The sequence below is a fragment of the Micropterus salmoides genome, unplaced genomic scaffold, assembly GCF_014851395.1.
Source record: "Micropterus salmoides isolate LMB-PRFRI ecotype aquatic unplaced genomic scaffold, ASM1485139v1 Ms_hic_scaffold_3, whole genome shotgun sequence".
Taxonomy (NCBI): domain Eukaryota; kingdom Metazoa; phylum Chordata; class Actinopteri; order Centrarchiformes; family Centrarchidae; genus Micropterus; species Micropterus salmoides.
In genome coordinates this window covers 40,179,059-40,191,998 of record NW_024042261.1, presented here as the reverse complement: position 1 = coordinate 40,191,998, position 12,940 = coordinate 40,179,059, and the positions used below count along the sequence as shown (strand labels likewise).

At 42.2% G+C, this 12,940-nt stretch overlaps 1 protein-coding gene across 3 annotated transcripts in view; it reads right to left on the bottom strand.

Moving 5' to 3' along the window:
* supt5h (SPT5 homolog, DSIF elongation factor subunit) overlaps nucleotides 1-12,940 on the bottom strand; it is a 46,642-nt gene that overhangs the window by 14,132 nt on the left and 19,570 nt on the right. For all 3 annotated transcript variants that reach the window (XM_038692470.1, XM_038692471.1, XM_038692472.1), the window contains 4 exons: nucleotides 12,466-12,550; nucleotides 1,497-1,637; nucleotides 1,206-1,308; nucleotides 132-259 (listed from right to left, as the gene is read on the bottom strand). In XM_038692470.1, the coding sequence (XP_038548398.1) occupies nucleotides 132-259; nucleotides 1,206-1,308; nucleotides 1,497-1,637; nucleotides 12,466-12,550 (457 nt within the window). The remainder of the gene's footprint in view (nucleotides 1-131; nucleotides 260-1,205; nucleotides 1,309-1,496; nucleotides 1,638-12,465; nucleotides 12,551-12,940) is intronic.

Sequence of the window (12,940 nt, the reverse complement as noted above, 5' to 3'; positions counted from 1 at the left end):
TGGTTCAAGTCACATTCAACCGCACGGGATTGTGGGCAATAACCTCCTAATCAAGTCTGATTTCTACATGTTGGCTTACAATACCTACTCAAAAAACAGTTACACACACAAGGTGACTGACAGCGCCTTACCGTCATGCAGCGGCGTCTGAGACCCGTACATTGGCGTTCTGGAGCCGGTCCCGTACATGGGAGTCTGGGAGCCGTACATGGGAGTTCGTCCGTGGGTGGAGGTCATTCCACTTGGTCTCTTAGCTCCCCTGGAGGAAATGAGGAGGGCCGGATGGGGGATTAATGTAACTTTAGAAACTCTTGATTATATGGCTTTTGGCAGAGAGGACTGACACCAAGTTCACAATAATACTAAATTGTTTCCCAGCCGTGTAAGAGATTAAGGATTCTAAGTCTTGAAAAAGAAAGAAAACTATTTTAGAGAAGAGGACTGTTAAAGCTGCAGTATGATTTATACTGTCATAGATTTCTATTCACTAATTTCTATAGTCTGCATACTCCGAGCATTTTAACCTGCCTGCCTCAACAGCAGTCTACAGAGAGTCAACATATCCACGACGTACTTGCACACAAGAAATGAATCATCACTGGCTATACGTAAGGAAAAAGGTTACGTAAAAGTAGAAAGTTTCCCTCTTTAAGTGTGATTTATACCTCTGCGTCTAATCAACGGCGTAGCCTCTGCGTAGCCCCCGCAGCCTGACGTGCACCACCTCCCGGGTAGCCCCGCAATGCCTCTGAGCTGACAGGAAGTGCCCCGTGCTTTGAAGTAAATTTTACTAGCGGCCAAACCAGCGGCTCTAACACGGTGGATCGATATACTTGACCGTCACAACCCGAGCGAAATGACTCGTTTCACCATCAGAATGTGATCCAATCGGTCGAGAACATTTGAAAAGGCTACATCAGCCGCACGGATACAATTTTACCCCCCCCCCGTTCAAGTTAGCGGAGGGCTAAACCGGAAGTTAGCCTGCTCTACGCTAACGCCAACTAGCGTTTGGCGGTGTAATTACAGAACGAGGCAGACACCGACGCACAAGTCTAAATGCGTGGCTACGCCGTACCCGACGCAGGAGTATAAATCAAGCTTCCACAGTTTGAGTATCTGGCGGTGTGATAATTCTCTCTGAAATAACCTTTAACTCCAAGAGAACCTTAAATGACGAGCTGAGGAAACAAGCGAGTACGTACATGGTAGTTAAGCGCTGTCTGTCTACAGAGATGGTCTGACAGGTGGAGTGCAGCTCCACTCTGGCTGTGGACTCCGTTGCGTCCTTCACCACACCAATGTAACCTGGGAAATTTAGGCAAATTCATAATCACCATTTTAAAATATATATAACAAGGAGTGATAAATTAGCAGTCGACCGAATGAGAGCATGTTTGCAGAGCGGATCCTGTGAAGAGACTCTGATTTCCACATTAACCCTGATTTTTGTCATTTCAAGGCAGAACTGAAGGCTTCCTCGGTCACGGTCTTACCTTTGTAAGGACCCTGAGAGATTCGGACCGTCTGCCCAATCAGCTCGTTGTCTCGTCGTCCTCTGCCCCGCCCCATTCCCCCTCCTCCTCCTCCACCACCACCTCCTCCTCCTCCTGCTCCTCCTCCTCTCTGTGGAGCACCTGCAGGACAGCAAAAACACCTGCATCAAACACCGTTTACACAATGACGATCTCCTTCAGTGTCCCGGTTCAGGTGGCAGGAGATTACCAACAGGGAGCCTCAACAATGCAAGACTAGTCAAATAAATTGTTATTAAACTACGGCTCTTATTTATGGTTTTGTTAGAAATCAATAAAATATAGAAAAATAAATTTTTAAAAAAGGACAAAAACTTTAGCTAGGTGTTTGCTCACTTAACGCTCACTGGTTTCATGGTCACATGCCTGCAGAAGCTTCATGATAACCCCGGACAGAAATGATGATAATGATCGTGTTGAAATTGTAGAGACTAGTGTAGGGCGGCACGATTAAGTTCAAGTTTATTTATATAGCACATTTAAAAACAACACTATTTGACCAAAGTGCTTTCCACAATAGACAACAAATATACTATAATATATAGATGACAACAGTAGAAAAAGTAAAAAATAAAATAAATGTCACTACTGAGTCTAGGTCTTTAGCAAGGATTTGAAAGTGTCAGGAGTTTGGGCATTTCTTATTTGAACAGGTAAAGTATTCCAAAGATTAGGAGCAGCTACTGAGAAGGCTCGGTGAGCTTTAGTTTTTAACCTGGATCTGGGGACATCAAGGAGCATCTGATTGGATGACCTCAGTGCTTTGACCGGAGTGTGTACATGTAAAAGTTCTGATAAATAAGAAGGTGCCAACCCATTTAAAATTTTAAAAACAAGCAATTAAATCTTAAAATCAATCCTAAAGCGAACAGGAAGCCAGTGGAGCGAGGCTAAAACAGGGGTAATGTGCTCACGCTTTTTAGTTCCTGTTAGAAGTCGGGCTGCTGCATTCTGGACTAACTGTAACCGATGGAGAGACGACTGATCCGCTCCAACATACAAGTAGTTACAGTAGTCGAGACGTTATAAATGCATGTATTACTCTTTCAAAGTCTTTGCGTGGTAGGTAGGGCTTGACTTTGGCCAACAGTCTCAGCTGAAAGAAACTGGCTTTTACTACAGAACTAATCTTATTTTCAAACTTAAAAGCACTGTCAAAGATCACACCTATATTCTTGGTAAATGGACGACTATATGTTCCTAAAGTACCAAGAACATCTACACAAGCACTTAAATCCCCAGGTCGACTGAACACAACAACGTCAGTCTTACTTTCTTTCAGAAAGAAAAAGTTCTGATTCAACCATATTTTAAGATCTCTCAGGCAGTTGAGCAAGGACTGAGTTACAGCTTTGTCGTTAGATTCTACAGGTAAATAGATTTGTATGTCGTCTGCAAAGCAATGAAAGGAGATGTTGTGTTTTTTGAAAATGGACCCCAATGGTAGCATGTACAGTGAAAAAAGCATGGGGCCCAATATGGACCCTTGGGGGACCCCACAAGAAAGAGGGGCAGCAGATGAAGAAACTTCTATCTGCCAGATATGATTGAAACCATTTGAGGGCTGTGCCCCTAATGCCGACACACTGTTCGAGTCGGGATAAGAGAATGAAGTGGTTAACCATATCAAAGGCAGCAGTCAAATCTGAAAGCACCAAAACAGCAGAGTTTCCAGAGTCAACAGCTAAAAGGAGATCATTAAAAACTCTTAAAAGGGCAGTTTCAGTACTGTGACAAGGCTTAAATCCAGACTGGAATTTTTCATAAACACTAAAATCATCTAAAAATGATTGAAGTTGATTAAAAAACACTCTCTCTAGGATTTTTGACAAAAAGGGGAGCTTAGAGATAGGTCTAAAATTAGAGAGGTTTGAAGTATCCAGATTGTTCTTTTTTAAACGCGGTTGCACAACTGCATGTTTGAAAGCAGCTGGAACACACCCTGAGCTGAGAGATGTATTAACCAAGGCGACAATGCTTGCAAGCGTGCAGGAATACTGCCAAGGGGGCAGTTTGCAGGACGTAGTTGCTTGACTATGTCAGAAAGAAGGGGGAATGCAACTGGCTCAAACTGCAGGAAGACAGCTGGGCTGACAGGGGGACAGAGGGGTCCCTGGTAAATGTAGTGGGTGAAAAGCTAAGGCCGACAATTTTGTCTATAAAATATTTCAGGAAGTTTTCACATAAAATTGTAGATGGCAAAACACAGTCTGATTTGCAAGGGTTAACAAGAGAGTTAAAGACATTGAAAAGAACCTCAGGCCTCTGGCTGTTATTTGCTACTACATGGGATAAAAATTTAGTTTTAGTAGATTTTACTGCTCTCTGGTATTTAGATAGTGTATCCCGCAATATTTCAAATGAGACTTGAAGTTTGTCCTTTTTCCACTTTCTCTCAGCTATTCTACAGGCATGTCTGAGACAGCGGGTAGTGTCATTCAGCCAAGGCTCTGAAAGTGGTTTAGAGTGTTTTTCCCTCAGTGGAGCAACACAGTCCAATATCTCAGTGCAAGTACAATCAAACTGGTAGGTGAGTTCCTCAACACTGAGGTTGCAGCCATCGAGATTGTACAATAATGAGTTTTTAAAAGCAGCAGGAAACTGTGAGGCAGTTAAAGGGTTAATTGCATGCACATTGCGTGCTGGAGCACAGGTAGAAATCTCCAAACAGGGGAGAGCCACAGTAAATAGATGGTCTGAAATGCATGTGTCACATATTTCACTTATGGTTACACAAACCATACGATCCAGAATATGTCCTTTTTCATGAGTCGGCACGGTGACAGACTGCGTGAGATTAAAAGAAATAAGATTAAGAAAATCTTTAGCCAGAGGTTTGGATTCACAGCACACATGTATGTTAAAATCACCAATAATTAAGAAGTTATCATATTTCAAAGCAATCCTAGCCACAAAGTCTGCAAAGTCTTGAATAAAATCCTTGTTAAACTTTGGAGGTCTTTAAAACTTTGGAGGTCTTTTAAAATTTTTAGTTATGATTAATCGCATTGTTATGCGTAAAATTAAATAATGATTTCTAAATGTACTGCTATATAAACAAAAGTGCAATAAATGTGGTTAGTAAACACTTTAAAGGGGCATTATGGCAGTTTTATACGCTTTATTTAATGTTATAATATTATACTAATACACTCATTTACACTAGTTCGTCCTCCAGGTCGTGGATAGAGCCTGTGCAGGTGACAGATGTATTTGCTCCTTCTAGCCGCCTCCTCCGTAGTGCAACACGCTCCCTTGTTCTGTTTCACATCTGTTTTACTAAAATTATTGTTATAAATATTGTGTAACGTTCTTCAAGGTGAGAAACACGCATTTCAAAATGTCAGTATTTTGTGCATTCCTTGATAATTAAAACAAGTAGACTCAGAGTACCGTTTGTTCCATTGTTATCGAATCGCACTATTGTCCGCAATAATCGCAATATGACTTTTTCTCCAAATCGTGCAGCCCTATAAGCTACAGCTGTTTAGCGCACAGAAGCCGTTGCCATGGTTACTGTCCATAGAGCGCCTGCCGTTTAGTCGCGGAGCGCTGACATCTTCCAACACTAACAAGCATGCAGTGTGTAGCTCTCCGCTTGGCTGTTGTCTTGCTTTTTTTATCTGCTTCTCCCACACGCTGCATCCAGCGGAGGCTGCAGAAGCCTCGTTTGACTGTGTGTGTTCAGAGCCAGTGAGCAACAGACTTCAAATAATAGGCCTAATAATAAAAACTGTGTTAACGTATGTGTCCAGCCCTAGTAGAGACATAACAAGTAATTAGGAACCATGTTTGACTCAAACTTCTAGTCTAATAAAAAGAGTCAATTGTTCTCCAGAGTATCTTATGTCATTTTTTATCATTTGTTTATTGAAAGTCTTTCAACATTTTCTTACTGCTGGTTTTATGGATTGTCTGGGAAGGATGACAATAAAATCTGTTCTAGGATCACCGAAGTCCAGCAGACAGACCTGAGCTCCCTCTGGAAAAAAACAGGTGGTCGAGAGGGTTAGACAGGTCATGACTCATTCTGACCACGTTCTAAGTCAGGACTTCTGTTTAATGCCCTCGGGACGGCGCAAATTATTTTATTCCTTCTGCCATCTGGCTTTTAAATCCTGCTGGCGGATGTAACTACACGGTGTAAATTCACTGCTTTGCTCTGGTGCCCAAATGCTTAAATATGTTGTCACTGACAGGGTTTCTGAATGTTTGATTGACTGTAGTCCTGTTTTTTGTCTTGTTTACTACGACTGGTAGACTAAAACTTAATTGCCCTACATGGATAAATAAAGTTGTTTGAATTGATTCAAGATAAATTGTGTTTGTACCTCAGTGTTAATGTCCACGGAAGTTTCATTCAATACAGTTTACATGTTCAATTTATACTAAAACAGTTAACAGCTGTCATGAACCCACTAAAAGCAGCTGTTTATTCTCCGTGCAGGTGGCAGAAATGATAAAACTGCACCAGCTGCTGAGAGCTGTGGGACTAGCCTGACGATTACTGAACAGCTCCTCTGATCAACATAAAGCGGGATAAGAGTTACGAGGCAGTTCCATGAGCAACTTTGCATTTTAAAAGACAAAATAATATCGCATCTACAGACACGAGTCATCAACTATTTGCCAGAAACATTTTCCAGTTGCTTAAATTTCATCAGTCTGTGGGGACGTATTGACGTACTGCTGACGTATTGCGGTAAGCGTGTCGACTCATTTCCGTTTCCGGTGCTTGTGTGTTGGTACCGTGTTGTTGCTCTCGCCAAATAACAGTTACATTTGTTTGATTACAGCGGCCAACTGTTCGCTAAACACTTATTCTTTACAGTAATTTTGCCTAAGCACTCACAGTTCTTTCCCTCTTTTAGTGACTGCTGTTCAATCTCATAGTTGTTCTAAAGTTTTGGTAGCTGACGCTACAGTAATTTAGCTTAGCCGTTAGCGACTTTAGCTTAGCAGCTAGCGATGGCTTCTCCTTCTCCCTCTCTCTCTCCTACTTTCTCCTGCTCGGTGTGTCAGATGTTTAGTTACTCCTCTGCCTCCTTTAGCGGTAATGGTACGTGTAATAAGTGTAGTTTATTTATAGACATGGAGGCGAGGCTCAGTGATTTAGAAGTCCGGCTCCGCACCTTGGTAGATCAGTCTTTAGCTACTGTAGCTAGCCAGTCCCCGGTAGTCGGTGCGGAATGGCCTGAGTTAGCCTCTGGTAGCCGTCCTCCGGCATCCCCTGTGCAGCCAGGAAAGGGGGGCTGGGTGACTGTCCGAAGGAGGAATAGTCGTAAGCATTCAAAGTCCACGGGGCATCATCAACCTGTTCACGTTTCTAACAGATTTTCCCCACTCAGCGACACACCCGCTGAGAAACCAACTCTGATCATTGGCAGCTCCATTTTGAGAAACGTGAAGTTAGCGAAGCCAGCGGCCATAGTTAAGTGCATCCCTGGGGCCAGAGCGGGCGACATTGAGTCTTATTTGAAACTGCTGGCTAAGGATAAACGTAAATACAGTAAGATTGTTATTCACGTCGGCGGTAATGACTCCCGGTTACGCTAATCGGAGGTCACTAAGATTAATGTTGAGTCGGTGTGTACATATGCAAAAACAATGTCGGACACCGTAGTTTTCTCTGGACCCCTGCCAAATCTGACCAGTGATGACATGTATAGCCGCATGTCGTCATTCCGCCGCTGGTTGTCGAGGTGGTGTCCAGCAAACGATGTGGGCTTTGTTGATCATTGGCAGACTTTCTGGGGAAGACCTGGTCTGATCCGGAGAGACGGCATCCATCCCACTTGGGAAGGAGCAGCTCTCATTTCTAGAAATCTGGCCAAGTTTATTAGTGGACCAAATCCATGACAACCCAGAGTTGAGACCAGGAGGCAGAGTCGCAGTCTAACACACTTCTCTGCCCTTCTTTTTCAGCAGTTACCCACCCAAAACCCTACGCAGAGTCGCAGTCTAACACACTTCTCTGCTCCTCCATTTCAGGAGTTACTTAGTGAAAATCCTATAGTGACGGTGTCTGCCCCCCGACCATCGAAATTATTTAAAAAGGTAAACAGAAGAGGAGCTGTGCATAGAAACCTCATAAAAATTAAAACCACAAGAGCAATAGTGCAAACGAATAGGAGAGTTAAATGTGGACTCTTAAACATCAGATCTCTCTCTTCTAAAGCTGTACTAGTAAATGAACTAATATCAGATTATGATATTGATTTATTTGGTCTTACTGAAACCTGGCTGGGTGATGGAGAATATGTTAGCCTAAATGAATCCACCCCTCCCAGTCATATTAATACTCACATTCCTCGAGGCACAGGCCGAGGAGGTGGAGTTGCAGCTATCTTCCACTCTAGCCTACTAATCAGCTCTAAACCTAAACTAAACTATAACTCATTTGAAAGCCTTGTTCTTGGTCTTTCGCACCCAAGTTGGAAATCACTGCAACCAATTCTTTTTGTTATAGTGTACCGAGCACCTGGCCCGTACTCTGAATTCTTATCTGAATTTGCAGAGTTTTTGTCAACTTTAGTCCTTAAAACGGACAAAGTTATTATTGTAGGGGATTTTAATATTCATGTGGACGTTGAGAATGACAGCTTCAGTACTGCGTTTATCTCTCTGTTAGATTCTATTGGCTTCTCTCAGAGTGTTCATGAACCGACTCACTGTTTTAACCACACCCTCAACCTTGTTTTGGTGTATGGTATTGAAATTGAACATTTAGTGGTGTTCCCACAGAATCCCTCTTTATCCGACCACTGTTTGATAACTTTTGAGTTTGTATTACTGAACTACTCGCCATTGGGCAAAAATTTCTATACAAGATGTCTGTCTGATAGTGCCATAGCTAAATTTAAGGATGCGATTCCATCAGCTCTAAATACATTATCTAGTCACAAAGTAACGGAGGACTCCTATGCTAATTTCAGTCCCTCCCAAATTGATCATCTTGTTGATAGTGCTGCAGGCTCGCTGCGAATGACACTCGACTCTGTAGCCCCTCTAAAAAAGAAAATACTAAAACAAAGACGGTTAGCTCCATGGTATAATACTGAAACTCGCAAATTAAAGCAAATATCACGGAAACTTGAGAGGAATTGGCGTTCTACCAAAGTGGAAAATTCTCGTTTAATTTGGCAAGATAGTCTTAAAACTTATAGGAAGGCCCTCCGTAATGCCAGAGCAGCGTACTACTCGTCATTAATAGAGGAAAATGGGAACAACCCAAAGTTTCTTTTCAGCACTGTAGCCAGGCTGACAGAGAGTCACAGCTCTATTGAGCCAAGTATTCCCATAGCTCTCAGTAGTTACGATTTCATGAGCTTCTTTAATGATAAAATTCTAGCTATTAGAGACAAAATTCACCAAGACCTGCCCTCAATTGGCACCGACTTATCTCTTAACTCAGGAACCTTAGAAACAGCTGTAGAACCAGATATATGTTTAGACTGCTTCCCTCAATCTTTACCAACTAACTTCAAAAATTTCTTCATCTAAACCATCAACCTGCCTCTTAGACCCCATCCCGACTAGGCTGCTTAAAGATGTTCTACCCTTAGTCAGCACCTCTATACTAGATATGATCAATCTATCTTTATCAACAGGCTATGTACCACAGTACTTTAAAGTAGCTGTAATTAAACCTCTTCTGAAAAAGCCCAAACTTGATCCGGATGTTTTAGCCAACTATAGACCTATATCTAACCTTCCATTTCTCTCTAAGGTTCTGGAGAAAGCAGTTGCTAAACAGCTGTGTGACTTTTTACAGAGCAATAGTTTATTTGAAGTTTTTCAGTCAGGATTTAGAGCTCATCATAGCACAGAGACAGCACTGGTGAAAATTACTAATGACCTCCTTATTGCATCAGACAAAGGACTTGTCTCTGTACTGGTTTTATTAGATCTTAGTGCTGCATTTGATACCATTGACCATCAGATCCTATTGCAGAGACTGGAATATTTCATTGGCATTAAAGGAACCGCTCTAAGCTGGTTTAAGTCCTATTTATCAGATCGATTTCAGTTTGTACATGTTAACGATGAGTCATCCATGCACGCCAAAGTTACTCATGGAGTTCCTCAAGGATCTGTCCTTGGACCAATCCTCTTCACTTTATATATGCTTCCTTTAGGCAATATTATCAGGAAACATTCCATAAGCTTTCATTGTTATGCAGATGATACTCAGTTATATCTATCGATCAAGCCAGATGAAACTCATCAGTTAGCTAAACTTCAAATGTGCCTTCAGGATGTTAAAACCTGGATGACCTGTAATTTTCTCATGTTAAACTCAGATAAAACTGAAGTTATTGCTCTCGGGCCTAAGCACCTCCGTGACGCATTATCTAAACATATAGTTTCCCTTGATGGCATCGACCTGGCCTCCAGCACCACTGTGAGGAATCTTGGAGTTATCTTTGATCAGGACATGTCGTTTAAGTCTCACATTAAGCAAATTTCAAGGACCGCCTTTTTTCACCTACGTAATATTGCGAAAATCAGGAACATCCTGTCTGAAAATGATGCAGAAAAACTAGTCCATGCATTTATTACTTGGTTGGATTACTGCAATTCCTTATTATCAGGCTGCTCGAAAAAGTCCATTAAGACTCTTCAGCTGATCCAGAATGCTGCAGCACGTGTTCTGACAGGAACCAGGAAAAGAGATCACATTTCTCCTGTTTTAGCTTCTTTGCATTGGCTTCCAGTAAAATCCAGAATAGAATTTAAAATCATTCTTCTTACCTACAAAGCTCTTAATGGTCAGGCACCATCTTATCTTAAAGAGCTCATAGTACCTTACTACCCCACCAGAGCACTGCGCTCCCAGAATGCAGGGTTACTTGTGGTTCCTAGAGTCTCCAAAAGTAGACTAGGAGCCAGAGCGTTCAGCTATCAAGCTCCTCTCCTGTGGAACACACACAAGCCCCGGCCCAGAGTTTTCTGTCTGACGAGTTTTCTAACGAGCATTTCACATCCTAAACACACAAAATATTTGACTGACAACTGGTCAAACATCGACCCTGTAATGGGAGATTTGGCAAAAATCCTCCAGTCTTTGATTTACCGAGTGAGTCAAAACTCACTAAATGTTTTTTTATCCTGCTGGATCTACACGATGCAGAGCAACAGCTGACGGAGAGGCCAAAGACTGAGGAGGACATCAAATGAAATCTAAAAAACGCTCTTCCACGGCAGGAATACAATGTGCCCCCCCCGGCACGTGTTCTGCTTTGGACACTCTGGGGTTTGTGCTGCACATGCGACGACTACAATAAACAGAACAGCAGACGGGAACATTTTCCTTTCACAAAGTAGAGAACGCTTGTTGGACCATGTGCAGGCTTCATTAGGATTCATGCAGAGGATGATCAGCGGGAGCTGGAGTCAGCTGCTAGAGCTGAAAAGTGCGGCAGAAAATGTCTCAGATACAGACAGCTCTACCTGAACGGGTGCAGTTTTTAAATAAAATTAAAAGGAAGATCCTCTTACCACCGCTTCACAAGGTTCCTAAACAATTTATGCCTCAAGCCTTACAGAAAAGGCTCCAGTTACTGCATTGGAAAGCCGTTAGATAGCGGGCCAGAAGCGTACAGTTGTAGTAGAGCGAGCACATGACCCTCAATCTCAGTGCTGTGTGTTCTATCCCTACATCAGGTCTTTACTCTCAGTCTTTAACAAATTAACTAAGAAGAGGCTGTACGACATGCTCACAATTAGGGATGAAACGATTACCCATTTAACAGTAAACCATGGTAAAACTCCTGACGGTTATTATTACTGTACACATTTTAACTACTATGGTAACCAGCCAAGCAATCTATCCACCACATCACACTACAAATCGACTCCTCAACCGTCACTCCAACCAGGGTGGAGAGACACTTGGGTGCCGTGATTGATGACCAGCTGTCCTTTTCAGACCATGTTGCTACTGTCTCTCGGTCGTGCCGCTTTGCTCTATACAACATAAGGAAAATCAGGCCCTACCTCACTCAGTACGCCACCCAGCTTCTGGTACAGGCCACGGTTACCTCTCTGCCCTCCTAGCAGGTATCCCAGCTTGTGCAGTGAAACCCTTACAAATGGTTCAGAACGCAGCAGCGCGTCTGGTTTTTGATCAGCCCAAAAGGACTCATGTCCCTCCATGACTCAGTGACCTCCACTGGCTCCCCGGGGCCTCCAGAATCAAATTCAAGTCACTAATGTTACATACAGTTATTACATGTTATTATACACTTATTTGTTTTCATGTAATTGTGCACGGGGTCATTGTATTACCTATATAATATAAAATCTTGATAATGCACACTTAGATGATTTTCATATGTTTAAAAAATGTATTTGCTGTTATTTTATGTAAACAAAATGGCAATTTTCTTTGTAGTTTTCAATAAAAAAACTTGATGAAATGATTGCTGTGTGTGTATCAGTGCATTTTAATATTTTTTGGCACATTTTGACAATACCGTGATAAATACTGACAACAGTGATAATTGTGGTCACTATAATCGTGATATTAAAAACAGTTTCATCCCTACTCACAATACAGCACATGCTGGAGTGTGTGCACACCCATCAACCTACAGACGCTTATTTTAACTTCCCCAGCATCTCCAGACGGAACAAATTCCTGCGCTTCCAGCCGCCATCAGAGTAATCTGATCGCAGGGTGCCTTTTGTCGACCACCGCAGCACTGGAACATTTATCTCAACTGCTTTACATCTACAGGATTAAACAGCAGAGCCTAACAAAGCTACACTCAACTGTTATTTTCTACCAAACCTTCTCCATCCTATCCAGCAGCCACAAAGTAGTTTTAGATGTCGATATCAAAAAGCACTTTCCAACACTGGGCAGAACCAATGTTTGCTTGTGTTCCCCCCTCATGCCGGGAAGTACTTTGTTTTCCACACTCACCTCCTCCGCCATGGTGCATGGGACTGCTGATGCGAGGGCTCATTGGAGCAAATCCTCCCACCGTGAAGTTGGTCACGTCTCTGGGCTGAAAGAGGCGAACAGTCCAGAAATTTATGGAAACAAGACTTGAAGACCTAACTAAATGTTTCAAAAATATACAATGAAATTTGGGCGTTTTATGAGTTCATGGTCCAATAAATACAATAAATAAATACTCAATATGTGAAAACTGCTGATACAACATGCTGCTAAAACTGTAAGAGTTCTCAACTGAACTTTATCCTCAGGACTGCTCCAGAGTTTATTTCTGTTTGCCATTTTCACGATTACTTTTAGATTACTTTGTCTGCTACAGTTGGAATGTGAGAAATAACTTATCTTGTAGACAGGTTATGTAATTTGAACTGATTTAACTGGTTGAAATTACTGCCAGAGACACTAAAAATATTGGAGGCCAACATCTGTATCTCCCAAA